Here is a 24271-nt window from a genome sequence, read left to right as displayed (position 1 = left end):
CGCGGATGGACTCGCAGCGGGTCTCAATGTCCTGCTTGGAGCCGGAGCCGTTGAGGAAGAGGGTGTCGTCCTTTGTGACAACGAGCTCGCCGACCTTGCCAAAGCAGTCGGGAGTAATGTCCTCGAGCTTGATGTCGATGGCGTCGTCGCCAATGACCTTGCCGCCAGTGAGGATGGCCATGTCGTGCAAAGTGTTCTTGCGGTTGTCACCAAAGCCGGGGGCCTTGACAGCGACGACCTGGAGCTGGCCGCGGAGCTTGTTGACGACGAGGGTCGAGAGAGCCTCCGAGTCAACGTCGTCAGCGACAATAATCAGGGGCTGGCGCTGGGACACGGCAATTTCGAGGGCGGGGACGATCTGGGCCATCGAGCTAATCTTCTTCTCGCTGAGGAGGACGAGGGCGTTCTGGTACTCGACGCGCTGGGCCTTGGTGTTGGTGATAAAGAAGGGCGAGATGAAGCCGCGGTCAAAGCGCATGCCTTCGGTGACCTCGAGCTCGTCGACAAGCGTCTTGCCGTCCTTGACGGTGATGACGCCGTCCTTGCCGACAGTCTTCATGGCCTTGGCAATGAGGTTGCCAATCTCGCGGTCGCCGTTGGCCGAGATGGTGGCGACCTGGGCAATCTCCTCCGAGGTGGTGACGGGCTTGCTGAGGTCCTTGAGGCCCTTGACGACAACGTCGACGGCAGATTGGATGCCGCGGCGGAGGTCGAGGGGGTTGAGGCCGGCAGCGACGCTCTTGAAGCCCTCGGCAGCGATGGCGCGGGCGAGGATGGTGGCGGTGGTGGTGCCGTCGCCAGCCAGATCGTTGGTCTTGGAGGCAACGTCCTGGACGAGGCGGGCGCCGAGGTTTTCAAACTTGTCCTTGAACTCGATGGCCTTGGCGACCGTGACACCGTCCTTGGTGATCTTGGGGCCGCCGTAGGGCTGCTCGATAATCACGTTGCGGCCCTTGGGACCCATCGTGACGGCAACAGCGTCGGCCAGCTTGTGCACGCCCTTGAGCATTGCGCTGCGGGCATCGGCGCCAAACTTGAGCTCCTTGGACGCGTACGTGCGGACTTGGACGCTCGACGAAGCAGCAGTAGCAGCAGCAGCAGCAGCAGTGGCGGGCAGCGCAGCAGCAATCAGCGGCGAGGCGCGGGCAGCACGAAGGCTCAGCATCTGTGTGAAATGGTGTCTGCAGCAAACAAGAAAGAACAAAGTGAGCGACAGAAGCAGCTGTTTCTTCGTGTTTGTTGATTGATGCAAATCCTTTGTTCAATACAAGATGAATGAGAGAGTGACGGTCGAATCAAATCCTCTCTCATTGAACTGCTTCAACTGTGAAGCAAACAAAACGCAATGGTAAAGCACATGGCTTTTTTTTTTTTTTTGGATGGACGTCGTGTTTTTTTGATTGTTTCAACGCTTTCCAATGTTGAGTGTTTTTGCTGTTGTTGGGTCATTGCGTTTGGCATGCGATCGTGAAACGAGGGTTGTGTTCTGTCGCATGCGATGTGAGACAGCCCTATGGCCGCGATGATCCATCCAAGCACACAACGGTGAAAAAGAAAAAAAAAAGCGAAAAAATCGAAAAAATCGTGTCTTGGCGTTTCGTTTTGCTGTCTTGTTTGATGGTGTTTGCCGTGCGCAAGGCGATTGGGAGCGCTGATCCAATGACTGCAAGATGTGTCGTGCGTGAATGCATCGATGATGGGCTCCAGAGCGCGCAGCGTTGGATGAGCGAGCCGCGACCAAAGTTGAAACAAAGGGAGAAAAAAAAAAAAGCGAGCGGGGAAAAAAAAAAAAAAATAATAAAAAGAGATGGTCACTCACGACTAAGAAAACGTAGACTGAATTGCATGCAGATCGACTGTGCGTGTGGAAATGGGGTCAACTCAGATCGCTATGGATGAGAAGAGGCCGTTTCACATCTATCGGACAAGTGTGAATATGTGGCGAGTCGAAGAAAAAAAAAGGACGAAAATTTTAAGAGCCACGGAAGATTCTAGAACGACCATCTGCTGTGCTCTCAGCGCAGAGCCTCTGGGGGTATCAAACTGGTGGAATTGTGAATCCTCTGGCAGATCTACGTGTTGATTTGCAAAAAATACGATGGAATCTCGTGGCAAAGCGAAGATATGAGCAAAAAAACGAAAAAAATCAAAATTTCGACTGTTTTGGAACGTTTGAGGAGATGGAAACTCAAAAGAACGAGCCGGCACACAGTGACAAAACTGCGGACAAGTCGCGACATCCAAATCTCGACCTCATCATTCTCTGCCCAGTGGTCAGGGCTATATTCTACAGTAAATTGGCAACTTTAGCGCACCGACAAAGACCTCATTCGATCGCACAACTGTGACAACTTTGTTTTCTGGGCAGATCGCAGTCTTCTCAGCCTATTTTGGCCGTAATTCCAATTACCTTCAAATCAAATTTAATTTTCCAATCAACATTCTGATAGCTCGTTGCTTTATCACACTTGTAGAGTCTCGTAATTCATGTCTGAAAGTGGGGATTTGGAACCAAAAAGTTCACTCCATTTTTTTCTTCATTTTGGAAACTGTTCAAATGGTAACGTTTTGACTTGTCTTCTGCTTCTTCCCGCTCTTCGCCTCGCTCTTTTTCTCTCTCCTCTCATCTCATCATCTATGGTGCACTGCTCCCATCGCATTCAATGCTCCCCTCATCGGACACTGCGCGTGTTGCCCCGTGCGATCGCGCTTCTCCGTCTTCGTCGTCTTCGCCGTTCTGTCTTAACTTTTGCCTCACTCTGCTTCTTCTTGCTTCTACCTCGCGCTTGTGTTCAGGCTGCCAACGTCGCCCGTCGCCTCAAGCCTCTGTTCGACCGCGTTCTCGTCGAGCGTCTCGTCGCTCCCCAGGTGCGTCTCAGTGTCCTCCCCGTCGATGTGAATTGACAAGAGTGCCAATGGAAACGCCAGAAAAAGCACATGGATGGTCCTTTTCAAACACTCACCCCTGTCGTCCTGCTTCTTGATTCCATGATTCCATGATTGCTGGTTGTCTGAAAATGACACGTACCATCCCCAAACTTTCCACTTGTATCAATGGCGATGGGCTCCGTTACGATCGATCCGATTTTTTCTCTCTCTCTCGAGTAGAAGACCAAGTCTGGCATTCTCCTCCCCGAGTCTGCCGTTCCTGCCCTGAACGAGGGTGTTGTTATTGCTGTCGGCCCTGGCGCTCGCGATCAGGTAACCTCGATGGCCGATTCGGTCATTTTTTCTCTCTCTCTCTTGCACTGTCTCGTCGTGTTTTTGCTCAAAATTCCGTGACCTCCTCGCTCGCACAGGCTGGCAACCTCATCCCCCCGTCGGTCAAGATCGGCGAGAAGGTCTTGCTCCCCGAGTTCGGCGGCAACAAGATCAAGCTCGACGACAAGGTATGTCGCTTGGTTGTAACTTTCGTGCTCATGTCTCGGTTTTGTCTCACTTTTGGTGTTTGTCATTTTGTAAACTTGATTCGTTGCTTAGGAGTTTACTCTGTACCGCGACGTTGAGATTCTTGGCGTCCTCCACTAAACACTTTTTGCGTTGGTGGATTCACTGTTCCCATTAATAACAAAACAACAAAAACGATTTCTTCCAAAACTCCCAAATGATGTGAACTTGACCAATGATCGACTCGGATTTTTACAACACTGACGTGCTACATGCATACACCCACATCACGCAACAAAGAGCCACCCCCTACACATACACACACACACTTAAAGAACGTGTTCAAGAGAACATGTCGGTCGGAGGACGACCCTTGATGCCCGCTGCAAACTCTTCTTCCACGCAGTACTCTTCCAGATCGGAAAGCAGAACGCGACGCTCCTCAGCGGGACGCAGCGCCGCACGGGATGCTGCCTTGAAGCAGACATTTTTAATGTTGGCGCCGGAGAACTGTGAGAACTTTTGGGCCAAATCCGTAAAGTCAATGTTGTTGGCAATGGGGACCTTGGTCGGCAGATGGTCACGGAAGAGCTTGGCACGCATGGCTGCGTCAGGGAGCTTGAACTCGACAATAAAGCGGAAACGACGGAGGAAGGCACGGTCGATGCTATCAGCAATGTTGGTCGAGAGAATCACGACGCCAGGGAAGCGCTCCATGTGATAGAGCAGAATGCTCGTGTCCATGTTGGCGTAGCGGTCGGTCGACGACTTGGTTGACTCGGTGCGCGAGCCAAACAGGCCTTCCGCATCGTCAAACACGAGGATGGCGTCGACGGCGCGCGCCTCCTTGAAGATGGCCTCAATGTTCTTGCCTGTTTCGCCAACCCACTTGGACACGAGCTCGCCACAGTTGACAATCTTCAAAGCCTTGCCTGTTTCGAGACCAATCGCCTCTCTGCGGATTCCAGAGGAAAAAAAAACGGACACAAATGAGACAGAGCGCGTGAGGGACAGTTCAGAAACACAATCGCTCTCCAGAAAAAAAAAATACGTAAAACCAAACCATCATTCTTTTCAACAAGAGCCCTTACGAGCAGATCGTCTTGCCAGTGCCGGGTGGGCCAACAAAGAGACAGCTGGTGCCTTGGTCGCGACACATGGCTTCGGAGAAGCCCCACTCGGAGATGAGCACTTGGCGTGCCTTCTCGAAAGCAATAATGTCGCCAACACGCTTGCGCACATCGTTGGAGAGAACAATGTCTTCGAGGCCGCGGGTGGGCACCACACGCCGGTCGAAATCGACCATGTTGAGGCGGCCCTTGAGCTGCAGCAGCGCGCCGCGCTCCAGATCGGCCTGCGTGATCATGACCTCCGAGTTGTCCACCTCGCTGCGCGCGACCGCAAACGACAGGGCCGACAGAACGCTGTTGCGGATGAGGCCACCGACCAGCTCGTACTTGGCGGCCAGGTAGTGCCAGTCAATGGAGCTGTCAAACACGCCAGTGTTGGGCACGTGCGCCTTCCAGATTTGCTCGCGAAGCTTGTTCGTCGGCGGCTGGAACTCGATCGCGAGCGTGATGCGTCGGTGCATGGCCTCGTCAATGTCGACCGGGCGGTTGGTCGCCATGATGCTGAGGCCACCGTGCTGCTCAATCTCGGTCAGCAGCAGATTGATGTTGGACGATCCGCCGAGTTCGCGCGACTTGAAGAGGGCCTCGCATTCGTCAAAGAACAGAATGGCGTCGGTCAGCTTGGCTTCGCGGAAGATAAACTTGATGACCTGATCGGGCTGTGAGCCAAGCGACGGGAAGTTGATCAGCAGAATGCGCTTGCCGAGATGGGAAGCCAGGGCGTTTGCTCTGAAAAGTGAGGATTTCAAGCAACGCGAAATCAAAACAACCGGTGAGTGTCTTTCCCCCACAACAAACAAACAAACAAACAAACAAACAAACAAACAAACAAACAAACAAACAAACAAACAAACAAACAAACAAACAAACAAACAAACAAACAACCAAACAGGAAACACCAAAAAGCAAAAAAAAATGCCTCCTTCTTACAGCATCGTCTTGCCCGTGCCAGACTTGCCGTAGAACATCAGAAGAATGCCAGCGCCCTGAACCAACTCGTCAAAGCCAAGGCGCTTGCGCAGCTTTTTGAAGCGCTCAAAGGTGGTTACTGTGTCAATGACCATCTTCTTTTGGTCCTCGGCAAGAATGACTTGGTCGAGCTTGACGTTGGGGGTGTACAAGTGCGAGCCATCGAGCATTTCAGACACCTCCGTTTCCAGGCCAACCACAAAGTCAAGCATGCGGCGGTCCATCTCGACCTGCGAGTTGTTCAGTTCACCGCTGACAACCGAATCGGCCAGGCGAATGACGCCTTCCTTGACGAGCCGCGCGTTCTTGTAAAAGTACTTGCGCCGGCCAACCTCGTCTTCGAAATCCTCCGAGTACATGTGCAGCAGCTGCCCGACCGTAAAGGCCGACACATACGAGCCGCGGTTACTCCAGCGGCCCATCTCGGGGCCGACCTTGTTGCTCAGCTTGTTGCCGGCAAGCGTCCACAGGATTTGACGCTCGAAATCGTCCAGCTGGAGAATCAGGACGAGACGCTCGAGACGGGGCAGCCACGTGCCCTCCTTGACGGTGAGCTCCATGCGCTTGACACAACGGGCGCGCTGCATCTTCTCCTTGGCCTTCATCTCGCGAAGTTGCTGCTCGCCCTTGACATCCTTCACACCAAAGTTGTCGTCCGAGACCTCGCGCTCGGTCGTGGAGACACGGCAGCGCAGCGACACCCACTCAAAGTGGTCGCTCAGGTAGCCAAGGTTGGTCGTGTACGGCTTGAGCTCGTCGGTTGCGGCCGAGGCACCAGACCCAGAGGCCGAGGCACCCAAATCGGTGGCCGACTCTGCGCTCTCGCCGCTCGCCTCCTTGAGTTTGCGCTCTTCCTCTTCAAACTGCAGCTGCTCGCGCAGCAAGTCGTACAAATCCTTGTCCTCCTCCTGCTCGCGAGGGCCGCCAGTCGAGCCGGAGCGAGCTAGCACCTTTTTGCTCGTCTTCTTCTTCTTGTTGGTCTTCTTCGAGTGCTTGCCAGCGTCAACGAGGGTAAAGTCGTCGCTCGTGTCCTCACCCACCGTAGCGTCGCCACTTGAAGTGGCTTGCTCGCCCTCGTCGGCAGATTCTTGGCCTTCATTGGCATCGTCGTCGTCGCTGCGATCGTCGTCCTGCGCGGAGCTCGCGGTTGCTTCATCGCCGTCTTCCTCGTCCAGAATCTTGGCAAGCGTCGTTCCGTCGACTTTGAGGCGCACGTCGGTCGACACGTGCTCGGTGAAGAGAATGGGGAAGACGTGCTGCGGGATGCTCGGAGGGTAGCGGTACTGCGCGTCCTCAACCAGGTTGATCAGGCCTTCCTTGATGTACGAGCGGCTGGGATCCACAAACTGGATGGCGTCACTCAGGGTCAGGCCAGTGTACCGCGCCATCAGCGTCAGGAAAATGTCGCCGTTGGAATAGTCGCGCGGGTCAAACGCAAACATTTCGCTCGAGTGCAGCACGATGAACACGACGGCCACGAGGCGGTTTTCGGGAATGTTGAACGCCTGGCACATGCGCACGAGGCGCGGAGCGAGCACTTTCTGCGATGCGTGCGCAGCCAAGCGCATTTCCATGAGTTTGGCCAGGAAATCGAGCACTTCGCCCAAAACACGTCCAGCCCGCTTCATGTAGTCTGCGTCGCCGTTGACATTCTTGCTCAGGATTTGGTTGTACGTGCTCAATCCACGGATGGTCTCTTGCAAGCAGATGATTGTCCTGCGCACATGGAAGTATGCGAGCCACTGTTCAAACCAAAACACAAACAAACAGAATCGGGTGTAGTGAGAAGATGTTGTTTCAAAGCATCAAAACGAAAAATCAAGTGCTGCATGTTTTTTTTTGTTGTGCTGCAACGGTCACACAACATTATCATCTTTGACTGTCTGACTCGCTGAGCGACGAACGATGTTGACACGAAATACTTGTGATCAATGTTGTTGTTATTATTTTTGACTAAAGTTAGAAATTGGCAATTGCGAATGCTTACGTGTTCCATGTACTCGCTGTTGGTCGGGAACGGCGTGTCGCTGCGCTTGGAGCACGCCAGAATGACACCCGGCGACAGGGTGGCGTGGAGCTCGGGGAAGTGCTCGGCGAGCTCCTGCAGCTTGGCGGGGAGGAGCGCATCGGGAACGGAACCGACTGCAATCGACAGCGAGTGCACGGCTGCTGACAATGCACCCTCCGCCGCAGCACTAGCATCAGCAGCTTCAGCAGCATCAGCAGCATTCGCAGCATTAGCGACAACAGGGGACGTCGCAGCCGCATCAGCAGTGGTGCTGGAAGTGGGTTTAGCGGTTGTTGAGGATGACATGTTCTCTCAGCAAAAAAGCAACAAAGGAAGAGTGCGCACACTAAAACCACAATGAATCACGTAATTCAATGCTGATGGCAAAAATGCCAAAGTTTGCAAACTCAGCGACGTTGAACTAACGATCGTGTCCAAAAAGCGAGCTTGAAATGATGACAGGTCGAGAAGAGAGCCAAAAGCATCAGCAGCAGCAGCAGAAACTGAATGTTGAGCCAAAAGCATCAGCAGCAGCAGAACCGACAGGACTTACTGAATGTGGAGCCAAAAGCGATTTTCAAAGTGCGTTACTGTTACGCAACGGGGATTTGGGGGTTTGGGGGGTTGCATTCGCACTGAGCCACTCTCACTTTTTTGTTCTTGTCCACATTTACATTTGCTGTGCTCGTTTGTTCCAAATGTCTGCCTTTGAAGGTAACAAGCGAACGAAATCCAATGAAATCCAGCACCATTGCGTTTTTGGGGGTCACTGGGTCTCACTGTTTCAACTCTCATCCTTCTGACGTTCCGACCACAGAATACGGCGTCATGCCCGAGATCATCCGTGCCGTGGAGGAGCTCGACTGGCGGTAGGGGGGGGGGTGCTGAATAACCAGAGACGCTGTGCGAAATCCATCCCACAACGTCACTTGCTCACTGCTGCGTGCTGCTGCTTCTCTCTGCTCTGTCTCGTTAGATTGCCCAGGGATGTCCAAGCAGAAGCGCGGCGATGTGCTGATGGTGAGTGCAGTGGAGGGAGCAGCAGACCTTTCAATGTTACATCACTGCAGCACTCACTTCGAGATGCCTGCATTGGCATTGGCATTGGCTGGATCGTGATCGCAACGATATGTGCATAAACTCACAAACACCTGTATTGCGTCTGGTTGGGTGACAGGCGGCCGAGACTGGAAGTGGCAAGACTGGTGTATGGGTCCAAAACGCTTTGATTTCTGTGCTCTCTGATGCAATAAGTCGCTCGAGTCATGAAACTTTGAGATGCTCACCATGCTATGATGGTTTATGCAAATAACCGCACAATCAGGCATTCTGCTTGCCTGTGCTGCAGATTGTGCACGAGACAAACACGCTGATCGCCCACTCCAAGGCAGCAACAGCTGGGGCGGCTTCCTCCTCTTCCTCCTCCGCATCACGTATGAGTTTTAGTTGGCAGGGTTTTGGCGTAGTTCCTGGTTGTGTGAAGCAGCTGGGTGGCTGACCATTCGTTTCGATGGTGTGAACGCTCGATGACATGCCAGAAGTTACGATGAGCTTGTCAGACCGCGATGCCACCTTTGCCATCGCTGAAGACGGGTTGCTCTGCCAGAGTCGCTCTGCAGACTGGGCTGGTGCTCGCGCCACCCAAGGCATTGCCAAAGGTAGAGGCGCAGCTTGGAGTGATGCTCTTTGGTTTTGTTTTTCGCGATCGGCTCATCCCTCGTGCTGCCCTTGTGCTGGTACTGTGCTAGGCAAGTACTACTACGAAGCAACCGTCACTGATGAAGGTCTTTGCCGCCTCGGCTGGTCGACGATCACAGCCAGCCGTAATCTTGGCACTGACAAGCAGGTGAGTTTGGCTTTTGTTTTTTTTTCGGCCGAGTTTTGGACGCTTCATCAAAGTGATGCATAAAATCGACGTGCCTAACATCCTGAATCGGTTGTTTCTTTGCACTCTTATGAAAATACCAGGGATTCGGCTTTGGCGGAACCGGCAAGAAGGCGTTCGGCGGCCAGTTTGAAAATTACGGCCTTGCTTTCGGCGTGAACGACACGATTGGCTGCTTTATCGACATGGACGCGCATCAGATCTTTTTCTCCAAGAACGGTATGATTTGCTTGCGCAGGAGATGTAGCCTCGCGTCACCACAATTGTTCTCACGGACCACTCCCGCCTGTTCTGCCAGGATCTCGCTTTGACAAGGCCTTTGACATTCCTACCCAGCTCCATCGCATGCCATTCTACCCTGCGGCCGTTGTGAAGGTTTGTGCCGTCTCTCCTTGCCACATGCTTTCATGCTGCCCTGTCTTTTGCCCTCACGATTGTTCGGGTCGCCTGGAACGTAGAATGCAGAGATGCGCTTCAACTTTGGAGCCCAACCTTTCAAACACCCATGCCCTGGATTTGAGGCTGTGGCTCGATGCCCGCGCGATCAAGCTGGCCAGTCGGCGGCGGGTTCTGCCAATCAGAAAAAGTCGCCGTCGGCGCTCATTCTCGAGCCATCTCGTGAGCTTGCCACGCAGATTTATGATCAACTTATGCTCTTCAAGAAGGTACGTGTGTCTTGTTCATTGCCGGAAAATCAGCAGTCGTCACTGACACATGACCTTCTTTTTTTTTTTTTTTTTTTGTGTTGTTGTTTTTTGTCCGGTGGTTTGACCTTTTCAATCAATTCAAGTACCTTGAATCGGACATTCGAATCGGACTGTTTGTCGGTGGTGTTGCTGCCAAGGACCAAATGGCCGAGTTGCGACGAGGTGCGAATGCAGTTCAGGTTATTTTTTAACTCTCCGTTTGGTCGACTGCTCACAATTTTCGTTCTTTTGCTCCGATGACTTTTTTTTCAAAACATTAACAATACTCCAGGTGTCGATATTGCGGTGGGTACCCCTGGACGTGTCGACGATCTCGTCACAAGCGGCTCGCTCGATCTTTCCCGCGTCCGCTTTTTGATCTTGGACGAAGCGGACGGCCTGCTTGCGCAGGGGCATCGCCAGCTCATTCAAAAGATTTTCAACGGCGTGCCCAAGGATTTGGACAATGGCCGCCGCCTCCAAATGATTGTGTGCTCCGCCACGCTCCACTCCAACGACGTCAAGGCGCTGGCGACGGATTTGATGCACTTTCCCACTTGGATTGACCTCAAGGGCAAAGACGCCGTGCCAGACACGGTGCATCAAGTGTGTGTGAAGGTGAATCCCGCCCAGGATCTTGCCTCTGCTGCCAAGACTGCCGGTTGCCCCGAACGCGTCGCGATGCAGACGGACGGCGTGCACGTGCGCGATGCCCCGAATATTCGCACCCACCCCGAGAGTCCAGAGGCCTTGTCCGAGAAGGTGAAGAAGCTCAAGCCGTTCTACCTGCTCCGGGTGATTGAGGCGCTCAAGATGGACCAGGCCATCATTTTCTGCCGCACCAAGCTTGACTGCGACCATGTTCGCGACTTTTTGCTGGCTGCTGGAGGCTCCAACGCCCTGGTGAATGCCTACTCGTGCGTGTGCCTGCACAGCGATGTCCGTGACCGTGATGGTGCCGTCAAGCAGTTCAAGAATGGCGAGGTTCGCTTCTTGCTGTGTACTGACGTTGCTGCCCGCGGCATTGATGTGACGGGGCTGCCGTTTGTTGTCAACTACACGTTGCCCGATACGCCCGAGGTCTACATTCACCGCATCGGTCGCGTCGGCCGTGCAGAGCGGATGGGTCTGGCGGTTTCGCTCATCTCCGACGTGCCCGAAAAGGTGTGGTACCACACTTGCGCAAACCGAGATCGCGGCTGCACGAACAGTGACTTGACCGAAAAGGGCGGCTGCACCATCTGGTACGACGAGCCCGCACTGCTCCGGGGAGTCCAAGCGCATGTTGGCGAAAATGTGGCCGAGTTGACTGGCGACTTTGCCCTCTCTACGCAAACGCTGGCCGATGGCAAGATCGTGTATGGCGAAAAGCGCGCAGCAGCGGGTGTGGACGAGTACCAAGCACACACCGCTCAACTCGCCCCTTCCGTTGTTGAGTTGGCTCAGCTGGAGGTGGACGCCCAGTACTCGTTCTGGAGTCTCAAGTCTCGTCAATGGTAAAGACTCTTTGTCGGCGAGTTTTTAGATGTGCTTTGTTTGGTTTTTAAAAAATACAATGGGTTCTATTACTTTTACAAAAAAAGAAGTTGTTAACATGTTGTGGCGTTTGATCCATGGCTAGCCACTACTGTGGCGGCTGCGCCAAAGCAGTTTGATTTGTGCCCTGCGACCGTTGCTGGAGAAGCGCGACGGCATTCACAAGCGCGGCGGCAGGGTCCACGACAGCGCCCGGCGCTACAGGGATGGATCCGTTTTGTTGTGCCGATTGAAGCTGAAGGACAAGGTTGAGCAATTGTTGCACGGGCGCGAGTTGTTGTTGTTGCTGCTGCTGCTGCTGTTGCTGTTGTTGTTGCTGCAGCATTGACACTGCAGAATCGTGAATGTCCATCATTGAAGCAGGTGGGTCCCATTGCTTTCTGTTTGACAAGCGATGAAAGTAAAAGACCTGTCCGTCCCGGGTGACATACTGGTCCCATCCATCATCGGAGAGTTCTCGTAGCACTACAGGCCTGTTGTGTAAAACTGCCAGGGCTTGCAACGCAGAAATTGGCGGCAGGGCGGCTTGACGAGCGCTTGGAGCCGGCGGCGCTTGTTGCCACGATTGCAATGCGGCTAAAGATGAGGCATCAGTCTGCTGCTGAGCTTGGCTTCCTGCAAGTTGGAGTAGAGTTTGCCGCCTTGAAGGAGGCAGCATGGCGAGCTTGGCCCACACTTCTCGCAGTTGATCAGAGGCCTGGGAAGGAGGCGGCACGCTTGGTGCCGGGGGTGCTATTGGCATGGTCGCTGGGAGCTGAATTGCTGCCGGTGGTAACTCCGTCGGCCTTGAGACCATCAGTGCAGGGTGTGCGATTGGCTTGGCACCCGAAAGCGGGACTGCTGGCGGTGGTAAAGCCGACGACGAATTTAGCTTGGAGACTGGGAGCGGGACTGCGGCCGGTGGGAAATCCGCGGGCCTTGAAGCAATCGGTGCAACCAAAGGCGCGCTGGCACTAGTATTCTGCGGCGTCGTTGGTCGCGATCCGGATGTTGACGTTGTTGTTGACGGGGCTGCGGATGTTGCAGGATTCTGAGAATGGGGCGCCATTCCTTGCGCCATCTGTGCAGACATTTGCTGCTGGTAGAACGCCAGCTGCTGCATGTACTGCATGCGCATTTCCGGCGTCATTGCAGCAGATTGCTGGTGCATTGCCATCTGCTGCGTGTACTGCGCCTGCATGTCGGCAGCAGCATGGTAGACGTAAGGATTGGCTCCAAGTGAAAAAGGTGCTTGAGGATGAGGTTGTCCGCCCATCGTTGCGCTGGGCCAGCCATTGTGACCGTGCATGCGTGGATCGTATCCAGCAGTGGATGGGGCTGCAGTAGTAGTCGTAGTAGTAGTAGTTGCTGCCAGTGCCTGTGGGTGTGTGTGGTTGGCAGCCGAGTCAGAGCTCGCGTGGCTGGACTCGCGTTGCGTCTGCTGCTGCTGCTGCTGCTGCTGCTGTGGAGGCGGCGATCTTGATCTGGATCGACTCCGGTGACTCGACTGCCGCGACGTGTTTCGTGTCGGCGACGGTGATCTGCGGCGCTGGCTCGTCGTCCACGACGATGATGGAGGCTGGCCTGATCGGTCTCTGCTGCCGCCTGGCAAGTGAGGGTACTTGTCTGGCATTGTGGTTTTTGTCCCCCTTTTCGTTTTGAAGATTGTCAAAGGTGAAGCTGCAGCAGCTGCTGTAGTGTGTGAGTGTGGAGCGACGTTAGGAATTGAATCAGAGGAAAATCAGACTGAGCCATCGAGGTTGCACAAAGTGACTTTTGTATCAGTCCCCTCAAAGCAACCCTCCAGTCTGTCTGATCGACCAAGCAACTGCAAACTCCATCAGTAGGCAGGGGGAACAGCATGAAACGGGGTTGAGGCTCCAATGGTTGGTTTCAACGCTTTGCAGCTCTTCCGCTTCAATCCAGCAATCCGTTCTCAGTCAGTCGATTGTCTTTTTTTTATTTCCTTGCTCTTTGATTCTGACTCACAATCTCAGTTTTTGGAAGTGGGATCAAACTGTTTCTGTTTTTCTCAGTCTTCTTTCTTTTTTTTTTCTTTTCTTTTTTTTTTTGGTGAGTTTTTTTTTTCTATTGCTTTTCTATTGCTTTTCCATTGTCTTTTTTTTTTTTTTTTTTTTTTTTCGTTTGCCTCTCTTTCTCGCTCCTCCCATCGGCCTCTCCCTTCGCACCCTTCCCTTCCGACCATCGTCTGTTCATCCCCCCACTCGCAGCGCCCCCTTCCCTTCTCCCCCCTTCCCCCTTCCCCCCCTTCACCCCTTCAACCAGCACGCGCTTGCAGCATGCGCTCCTTTTTTTTTTTTTTTTTTTGTTTTATTTGATTTTTTTTATTTCTGGTTTTATTATTTTTTGTTCGCTGTTGGTCTTTACTTGCTTTGTTTCTTGTGCGAGCGATTTTGGTCTTTGCTTGCTTCAAACCAAGAGCCAAGCACGAGCAACGTGCTGCGACTGAGCTGGTGCCAATGTGGTACACGCGTGTATGACGACAGCAGCATCAGCAGCAGCAGCAGCAACACAAAAGCCGACACGCTCAAAAGCCAGAAAAAGGAAGGGAAAAAAAAATAAAATAAAAAAATCCAGAAAAAGGAAGGGAAAAAAAAAATCAAAAAATCAAAAAAAAAAAAAAGCCACTTGTCATGGAAGTTGAGTGAAGAAACGAGAGAGAGTCAGAGACAGAGAGCGAGACTGAGGGGGTTCGAATGGGCACTTTAGACTCGGGATGGTGGAAGATCGGGAACAAGGAAAAGAAGGGGAAAGCAAAAGCAAATGGAGCCAAAAAAAAAAAAAAAGACCATCCAAACCCAGCCAAATGGATCATGGCTGGCTCGCTGTGAACGACAAGGGGGGGGGGGGCAAAAGTCAGCACAACGAATGTCAGGCAATGCACGAGTTTTGGGGCGTTTGGGGCTGTGGGGGCTTGGGACTGGGTTTGAGGGTTGGCTTGGTTTTCCATTTGATCTATTATGGCTTGTCGTTGTTGATGATGATCTCGTCACTCTGTCTCATCCTCCTGTTTGCGGCCTCTTGGTTTGGTGTCAAATGCAGGTGCCTTTGCTTTTTTTTTGTCTGTTTGATCAATCTCGCCCCACAAAGGCCACCCCCGCATCAAACAAAGTCACTCAAACACACACACACACACACACCCCGACACACACCGATGGCTGTCCCGATTCGATACGCCACTGCGCTGTACGACTATGTCGCCAAAAACTCGGAGGAGCTGACGTTTGTCAAGGGCGACCGGCTCAAGCTGCTCGAGAACGACGCCAAGCTCGACTCGAAGAACTGGTGGAAGGTCGAGAAGGACAACGGTAACAGCGGATTTGTGCCCCGTAACTACCTTCAGCTGCTAAAAGACAAGAATGCCCCCAAGGAGAAGAAGCCGTCCGTGCTGGACCGGTTGCGATCGGGCAAGAAGGACTCGATGCCCGTGATTGCTGCCGCCCCATCGCACTCGGATCAGCTGGCGGTCGAGTCCATGAAGGTTTTGTGCCAGGCCCGTGTCAAGTTCCAGTACCAGGCCACACGCGATGACGAGTTGTCGCTGAACAAGGGTGAAATTGTCGACGTGCTCACAAAGGAGGACGACGGCTGGTGGCAGGCGCGCGTGCACGGTCGCGTCGGCTGGTTCCCCAGCAACTATGTGGCCGAGGAGACGCCTGAAAACGGCCCCGCACTGCCGAATCTGCCCCCAAACATGGCACAGCCGGCGGGAGGTCTGCGGCCAAACCAGACACTGGCCGCTGGCGGCAAGCAGCCCGAGTTTGACGACGTCGAGCCCGCACTATACTCTGCCACTGTCAAGTTTGCCTACAAGAAGAGCGCGACGGACGAGCTCGACCTCGAGCCTGGCGACATTGTGGATATTCTCGATAACGCGGACGCCTCGTGGTTTACCGCACGGAGTCGCCGCACAAACGAAACTGGCGTCATCCCTTCCAATTATGTTGAAACTATTCCCAACTCGCACCGTGGACAAGTCCCCGTGGCTTCTGCTCACGACGTGGGTGGCGCCCCAAAGTTCCCTCCGGCAAACCTGCCGCCAAAGCCCATGAACGGCGGCGGCGTCGGCGCTGGTGGCTTTGGCTCAAACCAACAGCGCGCCAACAACAACACCAACACTGCCGGTCGCGTGGTCGAGGACCAGTCGTGGTTCCACGGGCCCCTCTCGCGCCGCGACACGGAGGCGCTCATGCTCGGCCGGTCCCGCCACGGCGACTTTTTGTTGCGTGCCAGCGAGACCAAGTCAGGCGACTATTCCGTGTCGCTCCGCGTGTACGACATGGTCAAGCACTTCCGCATCATGTTTGAAAACAACCGGTACAAGATTGGACCTCGCGAGTTTTCCAACCTCTTTGAGCTGGTGGATCACTACAAGGAGCACCCCATTTTCACCACTCCCGAGGGCGAGCGTATTCTTCTTGTGACGCCCTTCCCGGTTTCTTAAAACAACAACAACAACAACAACAACAACAACAACAACAACAACAACAACGTTGCATAAAAACAGGTTAGGCTTTGTCTGCCCCGCTTTTTTTTTTTCAGTGCGCTCTTTCAGCATTCAATCTCTCTCTAGTTGCGTCGTCGTCGTCGTCGTCGTCGTTCCTTGTTTTTTTTTTCCCCCCGTCCGTCTCGTTTGGTTTCTTTGTGCTTCGTCGTCGTCGTCGTCGTCGTTCCTTGTTTTTTTTTCCCCCCGTCCGTCTCGTTTGGTTTCTTTGTGCTTGGCTGTTGCTCGTGTTTGTACATGCATCCCACTTTGTTTCGTGGTTTCTTTTGGATGGTCTGGTGCTTTGATTTTCTTCCTTCTTCTTTGGTTGTCAATTCCGTTGCTCTTCCCTTTTGCTGTTGTGCATCGACCTCCTTGTGTTGTAACTATGGTTTTTCATCTCCAACATTTGAGCTCCATAATTCTACTTTTATTCCTTTTGCCGCTCTCTCTCTCTCTCTTTCTCTCTCTCTCTCTCTCTTTTTTTTGTGTGTGTGTTATTATTCTTTTTCTTGTTGTTTGTTGCTGCTGTGATGCGATTGTGCCATCGTGTGCGGTTTGGCGCTGGGCTCGCTGCGTTGTTCTCCAGTCGCACGAGGCACTCCATCCATCTCGACCACTGCCGCCACCGCCGCCCGTTCCGCATCCACATCCAGTCACTCTCATCACTGCGCTCCACTTTGCCGCATCCGCATCCGCATCCGCTTCAGAATCCGAATCCGAATCCGAATCCGGTCGTGTCGGCCTTCGTCGTCATCAGTCGTCCTTTCTCCAGCACGAGTCCGTCGTCGTTGCCTTCCCTCCTCCGTGTCTCGCGCTTTGCCTCTGCTGCCATGCTGCCAAGCAACCCAACTGCCTCGGCCTCGGCCTCGCTCTCGACCGCCACTCCTCCTCCACCAGCAGCAGCCGCGCATCCATCAGCCGCAACAAACACAAACACTCCCGCCATGCACGCTTCGACGATGGCCGCCACTGCCGCTGCCACCAGTGATCCTGAACCGACGAGCGACGATGCAAACGCAGTTGCTGCCGCCGCTGTGATTGCCGCCGCCGCCGCTGCTGCTACTGCCGCTGCTGCAACTGGACAAGCCGCCGTTCATCAAGCCGTGGCGAACATGCGCCTCAACTACACTTACGGCGAGCTGAACGAAGAGGTCGGTTCTTGACATACTCAATAGCGTTTTCATCTTCTATTTTGAATCCTGCAAGGGAGGACGATTTGGCTTGGCTGGGGGGCCAAACACACAAAAAGCGAACGCCACTCGCTCACGTTCGCTTTGATGTTTCGGATGTTAGGATTTGGCATCGCAACCGATTGACCAGTTTGATCGATGGTTTCGCGAGGCTGTTGCTGCAAACGTGCACGAGCCAAACGGCATGACCCTTGCCACAGTGTCAGCGTGAGTACTGCTTGCCAAACCCTTCAAAGCAACGATTTCCCATTCTGCGCAACTTTCTCCAATTACGATCGGTGGATACTAACCCGTGCTGTTTTGTTCTCTGACGCTTATTAATATTGGACCGAAAAACAGGACCGGTCGCCCCTCTTCGCGAGTCGTCCTGCTGAAGGGTTACGGCGTGGACGGGTTTCAATTCTTTACCAACCACGGCAGCCACAAGGGCTCCGACATGGTCCAGAACAAGCATGTGGCATTGTCCTTCTGGTGGGGCCCGATGGATCGCCAGGTTCGCATTGAAGGCGTCGTTGAGCGCTTGTCGGAAGAAGAGTCTACGGCCTATTTCCAATCACGTCCACGAGGCAGTCAAATTGGCGCCCACGCCAGCCTGCAAAGCCAGGTCATTCCTGACCGCAAGGTAATGGATGGTGTTTGTGAGCATGAGCAGGTGCAGCCAGCTCAACTTTGTTCGCGCCCGAAATCGCGCTCAATTCGTCGCACTTCTTTTGCATTTCTCTCTGCGATTGCAACCCCAGGCACTCGAACTTCGCACAGAAGCAGCGGCTGGGCGTTTCAAGGACGCGGAAGTCATCGAAAAGCCCGCGAATTGGGGTGGATATCTCGTGCGCCCCACCGTGATTGAATTTTGGCAGGGTCGTCCTTCGCGATTGCACGACCGATTGCGATATCGTCTCCTTCCGGGACTGACTGCCGACGGGCTGCAGAGCTGGCAAGTGGAGCGTCTTTGCCCTTAAGGGTTCGAGGGGTGATGAACTTGGGGTTTTTGTTTGTTTTTAGATTCTTGACCAAAATGAAAATGCCAGAATTACAATTTGATTTTTTTCATTGTTCAAAAAACCAAGAGAAAAACACCAGTATCATTTGACACACCAGAATCACCGCGCTTTGGAAATGACTGATAGGAAGGACTCTTTGCTCAGCTCGACGCTGCCAATCATTTTCATCTTCTTCTTGCCTTCTTTCTGCTTGTCCAGCAGCTTCTTCTTGCGCGAGACATCGCCGCCGTAGCACTTGGCAGTGACGTTCTTTCGCAGGGCCTTGACGGTCGCCCTTGCAATGACCTTTGAGTGGATGCGACCTTGGATGGCAACTTCGAACATTTGGCGGCTGATGGTTTCGGCAAGACGCTCGCAGATGCTCTTGGCATGCTCCTGCGCCTTGCTGTCATGCAGAATGACGGAGAGAGCATCGCAATTCACGTCGTTCAGCGCAATGTCCAGCTTGACCAGCTTGGATGGAACAAACGTCGGCTCGTCATAGTCAAAGCTTCCAAAGCCAGACGTGACGCCCTTGACGGCGTCGAAAAAGTCAGTGACAATCTCGCAGAGAGGGAGGCGGTACTTGAGCATGACGCGCGTTTCATCGAGATAGGAAAGGTCGACCTGCTCGCCGCGGCTCCGCTGGCAGAGATCAATCATGGCCCCGAGGTGCTCTTCTGGGAAGACCAGGGTACCAATCACGACCGGCTCTTGGAATTGCTTGACAAACGAAGTGTCGGGAAATTCGGCAGGGGACTCAATGGTCTTGATTTCGCCGTCGCGCATTTCGGCCCGGAAGGGCACGCTTGGCGAGGTCACAATCACATTGGCATCATACTCTTGCTCGAGGCGCTGCTGGAAGACGTCCATGTGGAGCATGCCATGGAAACCGAGCCGAAAGCCCGAGCCGAGCGCAACCGAGCTTTCGCGATGGACGGTGACACTGGCGTCATTGAGCGTCAGCTTTTCAATGGCCTTGCGCAGGTCGTCAAACTCGGCTTGCTCCATCGGAAACACACCGGCAAACACCATCGGCTTGACGGGTTTGAAGCCCGGGAGCGCCTCCACGGGTTTTTGGAAGAGGTGCAGCGTGTCGCCAATCCGTGCTTCCGACGTCGATCGCATTCCAGTGATGAGGTAGCCAACTTGCCCCGTGTGCAGCTCGGTTGTGGATACTCGCTCCGGCGAGACGACACCCAGCTCGAGAATTTCGTACGACAAACCAGAGTGCACCGACGTGATCTTCTCGCCGACCTTGAGCGAGCCGTCGACGACTGCAATCAGACACACGACGCCTCGAAAGTCGTCGTACCACGAATCAAACAGCAGGACCTTGGGCGGAGCATCGGGGTTGCCGCTGGGCGGAGGCACGCGATCAATGATGGCGGGAAGCACTTGATCGATGCCGAGGTTGGTCTTGGCGGAAATCCGCAGCGCCTCCTCCGGCTCTGTGCCAAACACGGACTGCATCTGCTTGGTGACGCGCGCGGCGTCCGCATGCAGGAGATCAATCTTGTTCAGCACGGGGACAATGCTCAAGTTGCTGTCGAAGGCAAGCATAAAGTTGGCGACGGTCTGCGCCTGGATGCCCTGCGCAGCGTCGACAAGCAGAATGCAGCCCTGGCATGCATACAGTGATCGCGAGACTTCGTAGCTGAAATCGACGTGGCCAGGCGTGTCAATCAGGTTGATCAGGTACGTCTCGCCTTTGTTCTTGTAAAACATGGACACGGATTGTGCCTTGACGGTGATGCCGCGCTCTCGCTCGACCTGCAGCTTGTCCAGGACTTGCTTGTTGTCCTTGTTGCGCTCGATCGTGCCCGTCACCTCGAGCAGTCGGTCTGCAAGCGTCGACTTGCCGTGGTCAATGTGTGCCACAATGCTAAAGTTGCGCACCAGTCTTGGCGGATACTTTGCCATGTCAAACCGCGCGGGATCCAAGTCCTTTGGCGTGATGGCCTGTGGCGGCAGGGTGGCTGCAGCCGGTTCATGGGTGGTGGGCTTGGGACTGTGGTCTTGGGCTCCGGCGGCGTTGGACGAGAGCGCGCGCAGTGTTGGGCGCCCAGCCAACCCAACTGCTCGGGCTGCATCGATCGCACGCAAGCGACTCTGTCTGGGGGTGGGTGCTGTTAGTGTGACATGGTGTCGCATCTGCTGGTGGTGGTGGTGGTGGTGCAGCAGCGTCGACGCTCTGAAGCACGCCAGCACGCGGCTGGTTGAGACTGCTCCGAGCTGCTGCGTCCACCGCTGCATTGCAAAATGGACAGAGAGTGAGCTTGCATCGAAAAACAAACAAAAAAAACAAAAGGTAGCAACATCCAAACATCCAAGTCAAACCGATTGTCGATTTGCTCGTTCAACACAACAACACCCCCGCGAGGACCGATAGAAATCTCTCGCTGCTTTCATCCTGCAACCTCACCCCCACCCCCAACACTCCAATATTTTCCAACCCTCCACTTCTGAGTTTCTGATGCTGCGAATTTCCGACTTTCGCGGTTTTTCGTGTTCAGAATTTGCCGCAAATGGAAAGCCAGCATTCTTTTTTTTTTTTGATTTTTTTTGTGAGTTTTTTTTTGTTTGTTTGTTTTGTTTTTGTTTTGTTTAAATCAGTTACAGCTGATACGAAGCGGTCACCATTTCACTCGGCCTGTGCTACCCTTTGCTTGGATTGTTTTTTTCAGCAATGTTTGATTTTTTTTTTTTTTTTTTTTTTGGTGGTGAATGAACGCGATGCGGGTTTTGCTTCCATCAGGCTGCTTCATCGCTCTTGCTGATGATGACGTTCCTCTCACTGTCTCTTTCTCGCTCGCTCGCACTCTCTCTCTCTCTCTCTCATCGTCTCTCGTCTCTCGTCTCTTTCCGTTCGCTTCAGAGCGAGATTGTTATTTTGAAGATTATTATTATTATTTTTATTATTTGTTTGATTTATTATTTTGCGGCTTTTTTTTTTTTTTTTCTGCCCGTTCTATTTTCCAATGCATCACGAGCCAAAAACGCAAAACAGCAGCGAGACGACGTCCATTTTGGCGTGTCCCAGGTTGCGCATCCATGTGCAATGTAGTGTTGAGCAGCCAACAACTCTGACATTGCCTCGCCCTCGCGCCCTCTCGTCCGTCTCACTGTCGCTCGCACGAGTAGGACTTGCATTATTTTTATTCTTTTTATTCTTTTTATTCTTTTTAATTCTTTTTTACGATTATTTTGTGATTGTTCGTCCCTTTGCCTTTGCGTCTGTCCTTCGCCCTTCGTTCGCTTGCTTTTGTCCCCGTTTTTCGCTGTCGATACGGTGGTTTCCAACCGTGGCTGATCAATCCGATCTCTCGCAGCCACAATTCGTCGTTCAATGGGATGGGACGAGAATAAATCACAAAAAATAAAAAAAATAAAAAAAAATAAAAAATAAAAAAAAAGCCGAGATCTTTCACTGTTACTGCTTCTCTTCCTTCCGCTCCTTCAGTGTGGGCTGCGTCGAAGGGGGATGTCCAGTCGCCGCAGGACTGCATTTGTGCTTGCTTGATTTGCGTTCGCCTCGCCTCGCCTCGCCGCTCGGACCAGCCCGAGTTGCAGCCGCTGGGCTTCTTCAAAGGCAAACAAAGCCAAAGCCAAAGCCCGCCTCTTTTTTTTTTTTTTTTTTTTTTTTTTTTTTTTTGATTTTCCCTTCCGCTTGTGTCCATTGTGCGTCTCGTTCCAACTCCCACTCCACACACATACACCCCGCTTTCATGCATTGATGCTAGCCTCCTTGTGACCATTGACGGCTCATTGACAGCTCGACAAGTCACAAAAAGCACAAGTTGCCCCCCTTTTGTTCCAACATTCTCGTCCAAATCGTCCCTGTTTGATGCCGTTGTTGCCTCACTCGATGGTTCTCACTTGCGTTCATGTCTCATCACATTTCGCTCGTCACAGGTTCCGTCGTCCGCCTCTTGACTTGCTTGTTTCGTTGGCGTGTGGCTGAGACAATTCCCCAATTGTTTTGAAATCCGTTCGCTCGAAACCCGCTAACGCAAAAAGAGAGCGTCGTCGTCGGTTCCCACCCCCCCTTTTTGCTCAATCCCCCTTTTTGGCCGAAAGTCGGATACATTGGGTGCCTAGTCTCGATCCAGCACAATGCCTCCCCCGCCTCCCCCGCCTCCGGGCCCCCCGCCGCCGCCCGCTGCCGGCCCCCCGCCCATGACCAAGGGCGGCGAGAAGGCTCGCGGCGCGCTCCTCGGCGACATTCGAGGTGGCACAAAGTTGAAAAAGACTGTTACAAACGACCGATCTGGACCCGTCCTCGACGGTAGGTTGCAAATCGCACTTTGGAATCAATGCCTTGTAATTCTCCCTTTTGTTTTGGCTCACTCTCCCACCTTGTTTCCTTTGGCCCTGCAACAGCACCTAAAGGTGGTGGTGGCGGCGGTGGCGGTGGTGGCGGCGGCGGCGGCGGCGGCGGCGGCGGCCTCTTTGCTGGTGGCATCCCAAAGCTCCCAAACAAGGGTGGCGGTGGCGGCGCTGGCGCTGCTGCTGCTCCTGGCCCTCGACCCCCAGGCATGGCCATGCCACGACCCCCAACGTCCAGCCCCAGCTCTGCAGGCGGCGCTCCTCGACCGGCTCCTCCCTCGATGAACTCTGGCCCGCGACCTCCAGCCATGGGCGGCGCACCACGGCCTCCGATGGCTCCCACTCCTGCTGCAGCGGCGCCGGCACCACGACCACCAGCGCCCATGGCCACCCCTACCAGCTCTGCGGGTTCCCCCGGAATGGCTCGGGCGCCCCCGCCGAGCGCACCACGTCCAGGAGGCGCGCCTCCTCCGCCTTCCCGCGCTGGCCCACCTCCAGCAGCCCCGTCTCCCGTTTCATCAGCACCACGGCCAGCAGGTCCTCCTCCGCCGTCACGCGGTGGCGCTCCTCCGCCTCCCGGCCGCGCTGGCCCTCCCCCGCCTCCGGCACGCGACGACGCCGACAGCTCGAGCGCGTCCAACTCGCCTCGATCGTCCGCAATTGGCGCCCCGCCCCCGCCAAACCGGGCCGCGGCTCCTCCGCCGCCAACACGATCCGCTGCGCCCGCACCACCGCCTGGCCGCGCTGGACCTCCGCCACCGCCTGGTCGGGCTGGCCCTCCGCCGCCACCAACACGTGACGCTGCTCCTCCGCCGCCACCAACCCGTGACGCTGCCCCTGCACCACCACCGGCTGCACAGCGCGCAGGCCCTCCGCCGCCACCCGGCCGGACTGCAGGCCCACCACCGCCGCCGTCCAACCGCACCTCGGCTGCCCCGCCTCCACCCACTCGCGCCTCGAATGCCCCGCCGGCGCCAGCCCGATCCAACCAGGGCGGCGATTTCGAATCACGCTTCTTCCCGAACCCTCCTTCCATCCCCGACCCAGAGCCGTACACTCCCGGTCCCAAGACCTATATCTCTGCAACATCCGGTCCTGCAGGCGGTGAGTGATGCGTTGTTTGCTGAAATGTTGTTTGTCCCACCATTGGTTTCTGGGGGTTTCTTCTTTGCGGTTGATTTCTGACTTTTGTTGACGACTTTGTTTTGCAGCACGGACAAGCACTGCCGCTCGTGCCGCACCAGCAGCTCCCAATCGCGGAAGCGCACCCCCGCCACCACCAAACCGAAGTAGTCGTACGTCACTTGCGTTTTGCGCTTGCCAGTTTGTTGCTGTTCTCACCTCTAACTTGGCTCGCTTGCTGTTGTTGTTGTTGTTGTTCTGATGTTCCTTTGCTCAACAACAGCTCGACCACCGCCGCCACGCTAAGCGTTGTTGGGTGTTTGTCGGCTAATTTTGCATGTAGGCCGCATGCGCTTCCGTCGCCTGGATGTGGCTTATGCTTGTTTTTTGCTTTGCTGTTTATCATTGTGTGACGTTTCTATTTGGTGTTTTCCGTCCTTTTTTTTTTTTTTTTTTTGATTGGTTGTTTGTTTGTTTGTTTGCTTTATTTGTTTGTTTGTTTGTTTGTGTGTTGTGATTGCTCTTTTTCTTCTCCAATGTAAATGTCGACCTTTTACTTTGCC

At 54.1% G+C, this 24271-nt stretch overlaps 9 protein-coding genes across 9 annotated transcripts; 5 read left to right on the top strand and 4 right to left on the bottom strand.

The window, feature by feature from the left end:
• Nucleotides 1-11: 11 nt before the first annotated feature.
• On the bottom strand, nt 12-1165 carry CAOG_08572 (hypothetical protein; the record flags this gene model as incomplete). The annotated part of the gene is made up of 1 exon (XM_011271870.1): nt 12-1165. A coding segment is annotated over one exon (1154 nt), but the record flags the coding sequence as incomplete, so codon positions are not given.
• Nucleotides 1166-2523: 1358 nt separating this feature from the next.
• CAOG_02040 (hypothetical protein) lies at nt 2524-3635 on the top strand. Its single transcript, XM_004348740.2, has 5 exons — nt 2524-2560; nt 2797-2868; nt 3109-3201; nt 3300-3389; nt 3481-3635. The coding sequence occupies exons 1-5, from the start codon at nt 2558-2560 to the stop codon at nt 3526-3528; spliced, it is 306 nt and encodes a 101-aa protein (XP_004348790.1). The 5' UTR covers nt 2524-2557; the 3' UTR covers nt 3529-3635.
• CAOG_02039 (hypothetical protein) lies at nt 3610-7820 on the bottom strand. Its single transcript, XM_004348739.2, has 4 exons — nt 7474-7820; nt 5448-7228; nt 4479-5246; nt 3610-4342 (listed from the first exon to the last, which is right to left on the bottom strand). Exons 1-4 carry the CDS (start codon nt 7798-7800, stop codon nt 3730-3732), a joined length of 3489 nt encoding a protein of 1162 aa, XP_004348789.2. The 5' UTR covers nt 7801-7820; the 3' UTR covers nt 3610-3729.
• Nucleotides 7821-8481: 661 nt separating this feature from the next.
• Nucleotides 8482-11565, top strand: CAOG_02038 (DEAD box polypeptide 1; the record flags this gene model as incomplete). The annotated part of the gene is made up of 10 exons (XM_004348738.2): nt 8482-8514; nt 8672-8701; nt 8819-8927; nt 9033-9152; nt 9243-9340; nt 9463-9598; nt 9678-9754; nt 9838-10044; nt 10170-10248; nt 10358-11565. 10 exons carry the CDS (start codon nt 8482-8484, stop codon nt 11563-11565), a joined length of 2097 nt encoding a protein of 698 aa, XP_004348788.2.
• A 124-nt stretch (nt 11566-11689) lies between these two features.
• Nucleotides 11690-13314, bottom strand: CAOG_02037 (hypothetical protein; the record flags this gene model as incomplete). The annotated part of the gene is made up of 2 exons (XM_004348737.2): nt 12033-13314; nt 11690-11927 (listed from the first exon to the last, which is right to left on the bottom strand). The coding sequence occupies exons 1-2, from the start codon at nt 13211-13213 to the stop codon at nt 11690-11692; spliced, it is 1419 nt and encodes a 472-aa protein (XP_004348787.2). The 5' UTR covers nt 13214-13314.
• Nucleotides 13315-14755: 1441 nt separating this feature from the next.
• On the top strand, nt 14756-16045 carry CAOG_02036 (nck1 protein; the record flags this gene model as incomplete). Its single annotated transcript, XM_004348736.1, has 1 exon — nt 14756-16045. One exon carries the CDS (start codon nt 14756-14758, stop codon nt 16043-16045), a length of 1290 nt encoding a protein of 429 aa, XP_004348786.1.
• Nucleotides 16046-16553: 508 nt separating this feature from the next.
• CAOG_02035 (pyridoxamine 5'-phosphate oxidase) lies at nt 16554-18333 on the top strand. Its single transcript, XM_004348735.2, has 4 exons — nt 16554-17238; nt 17381-17484; nt 17617-17899; nt 18018-18333. Exons 1-4 carry the CDS (start codon nt 16918-16920, stop codon nt 18234-18236), a joined length of 927 nt encoding a protein of 308 aa, XP_004348785.2. The 5' UTR covers nt 16554-16917; the 3' UTR covers nt 18237-18333.
• Nucleotides 18300-20519, bottom strand: CAOG_02034 (GTP binding/translation elongation factor). The gene has a single exon (XM_004348734.2). It carries the CDS (start codon nt 20511-20513, stop codon nt 18378-18380), a length of 2136 nt encoding a protein of 711 aa, XP_004348784.1. The 5' UTR covers nt 20514-20519; the 3' UTR covers nt 18300-18377.
• A 1653-nt stretch (nt 20520-22172) lies between these two features.
• Nucleotides 22173-24263, top strand: CAOG_02033 (hypothetical protein). Its single transcript, XM_004348733.2, has 4 exons — nt 22173-22545; nt 22641-23690; nt 23798-23881; nt 23992-24263. The coding sequence occupies exons 1-4, from the start codon at nt 22374-22376 to the stop codon at nt 24012-24014; spliced, it is 1329 nt and encodes a 442-aa protein (XP_004348783.1). The 5' UTR covers nt 22173-22373; the 3' UTR covers nt 24015-24263.
• Nucleotides 24264-24271: the final 8 nt, after the last annotated feature.

The sequence above is a fragment of the Capsaspora owczarzaki genome (assembly GCF_000151315.2).
Source record: "Capsaspora owczarzaki ATCC 30864 unplaced genomic scaffold supercont2.3, whole genome shotgun sequence".
Taxonomy (NCBI): domain Eukaryota; class Filasterea; order Ministeriida; family Capsasporidae; genus Capsaspora; species Capsaspora owczarzaki.
This window is presented reverse-complemented; position numbering and strand designations above follow the sequence as displayed.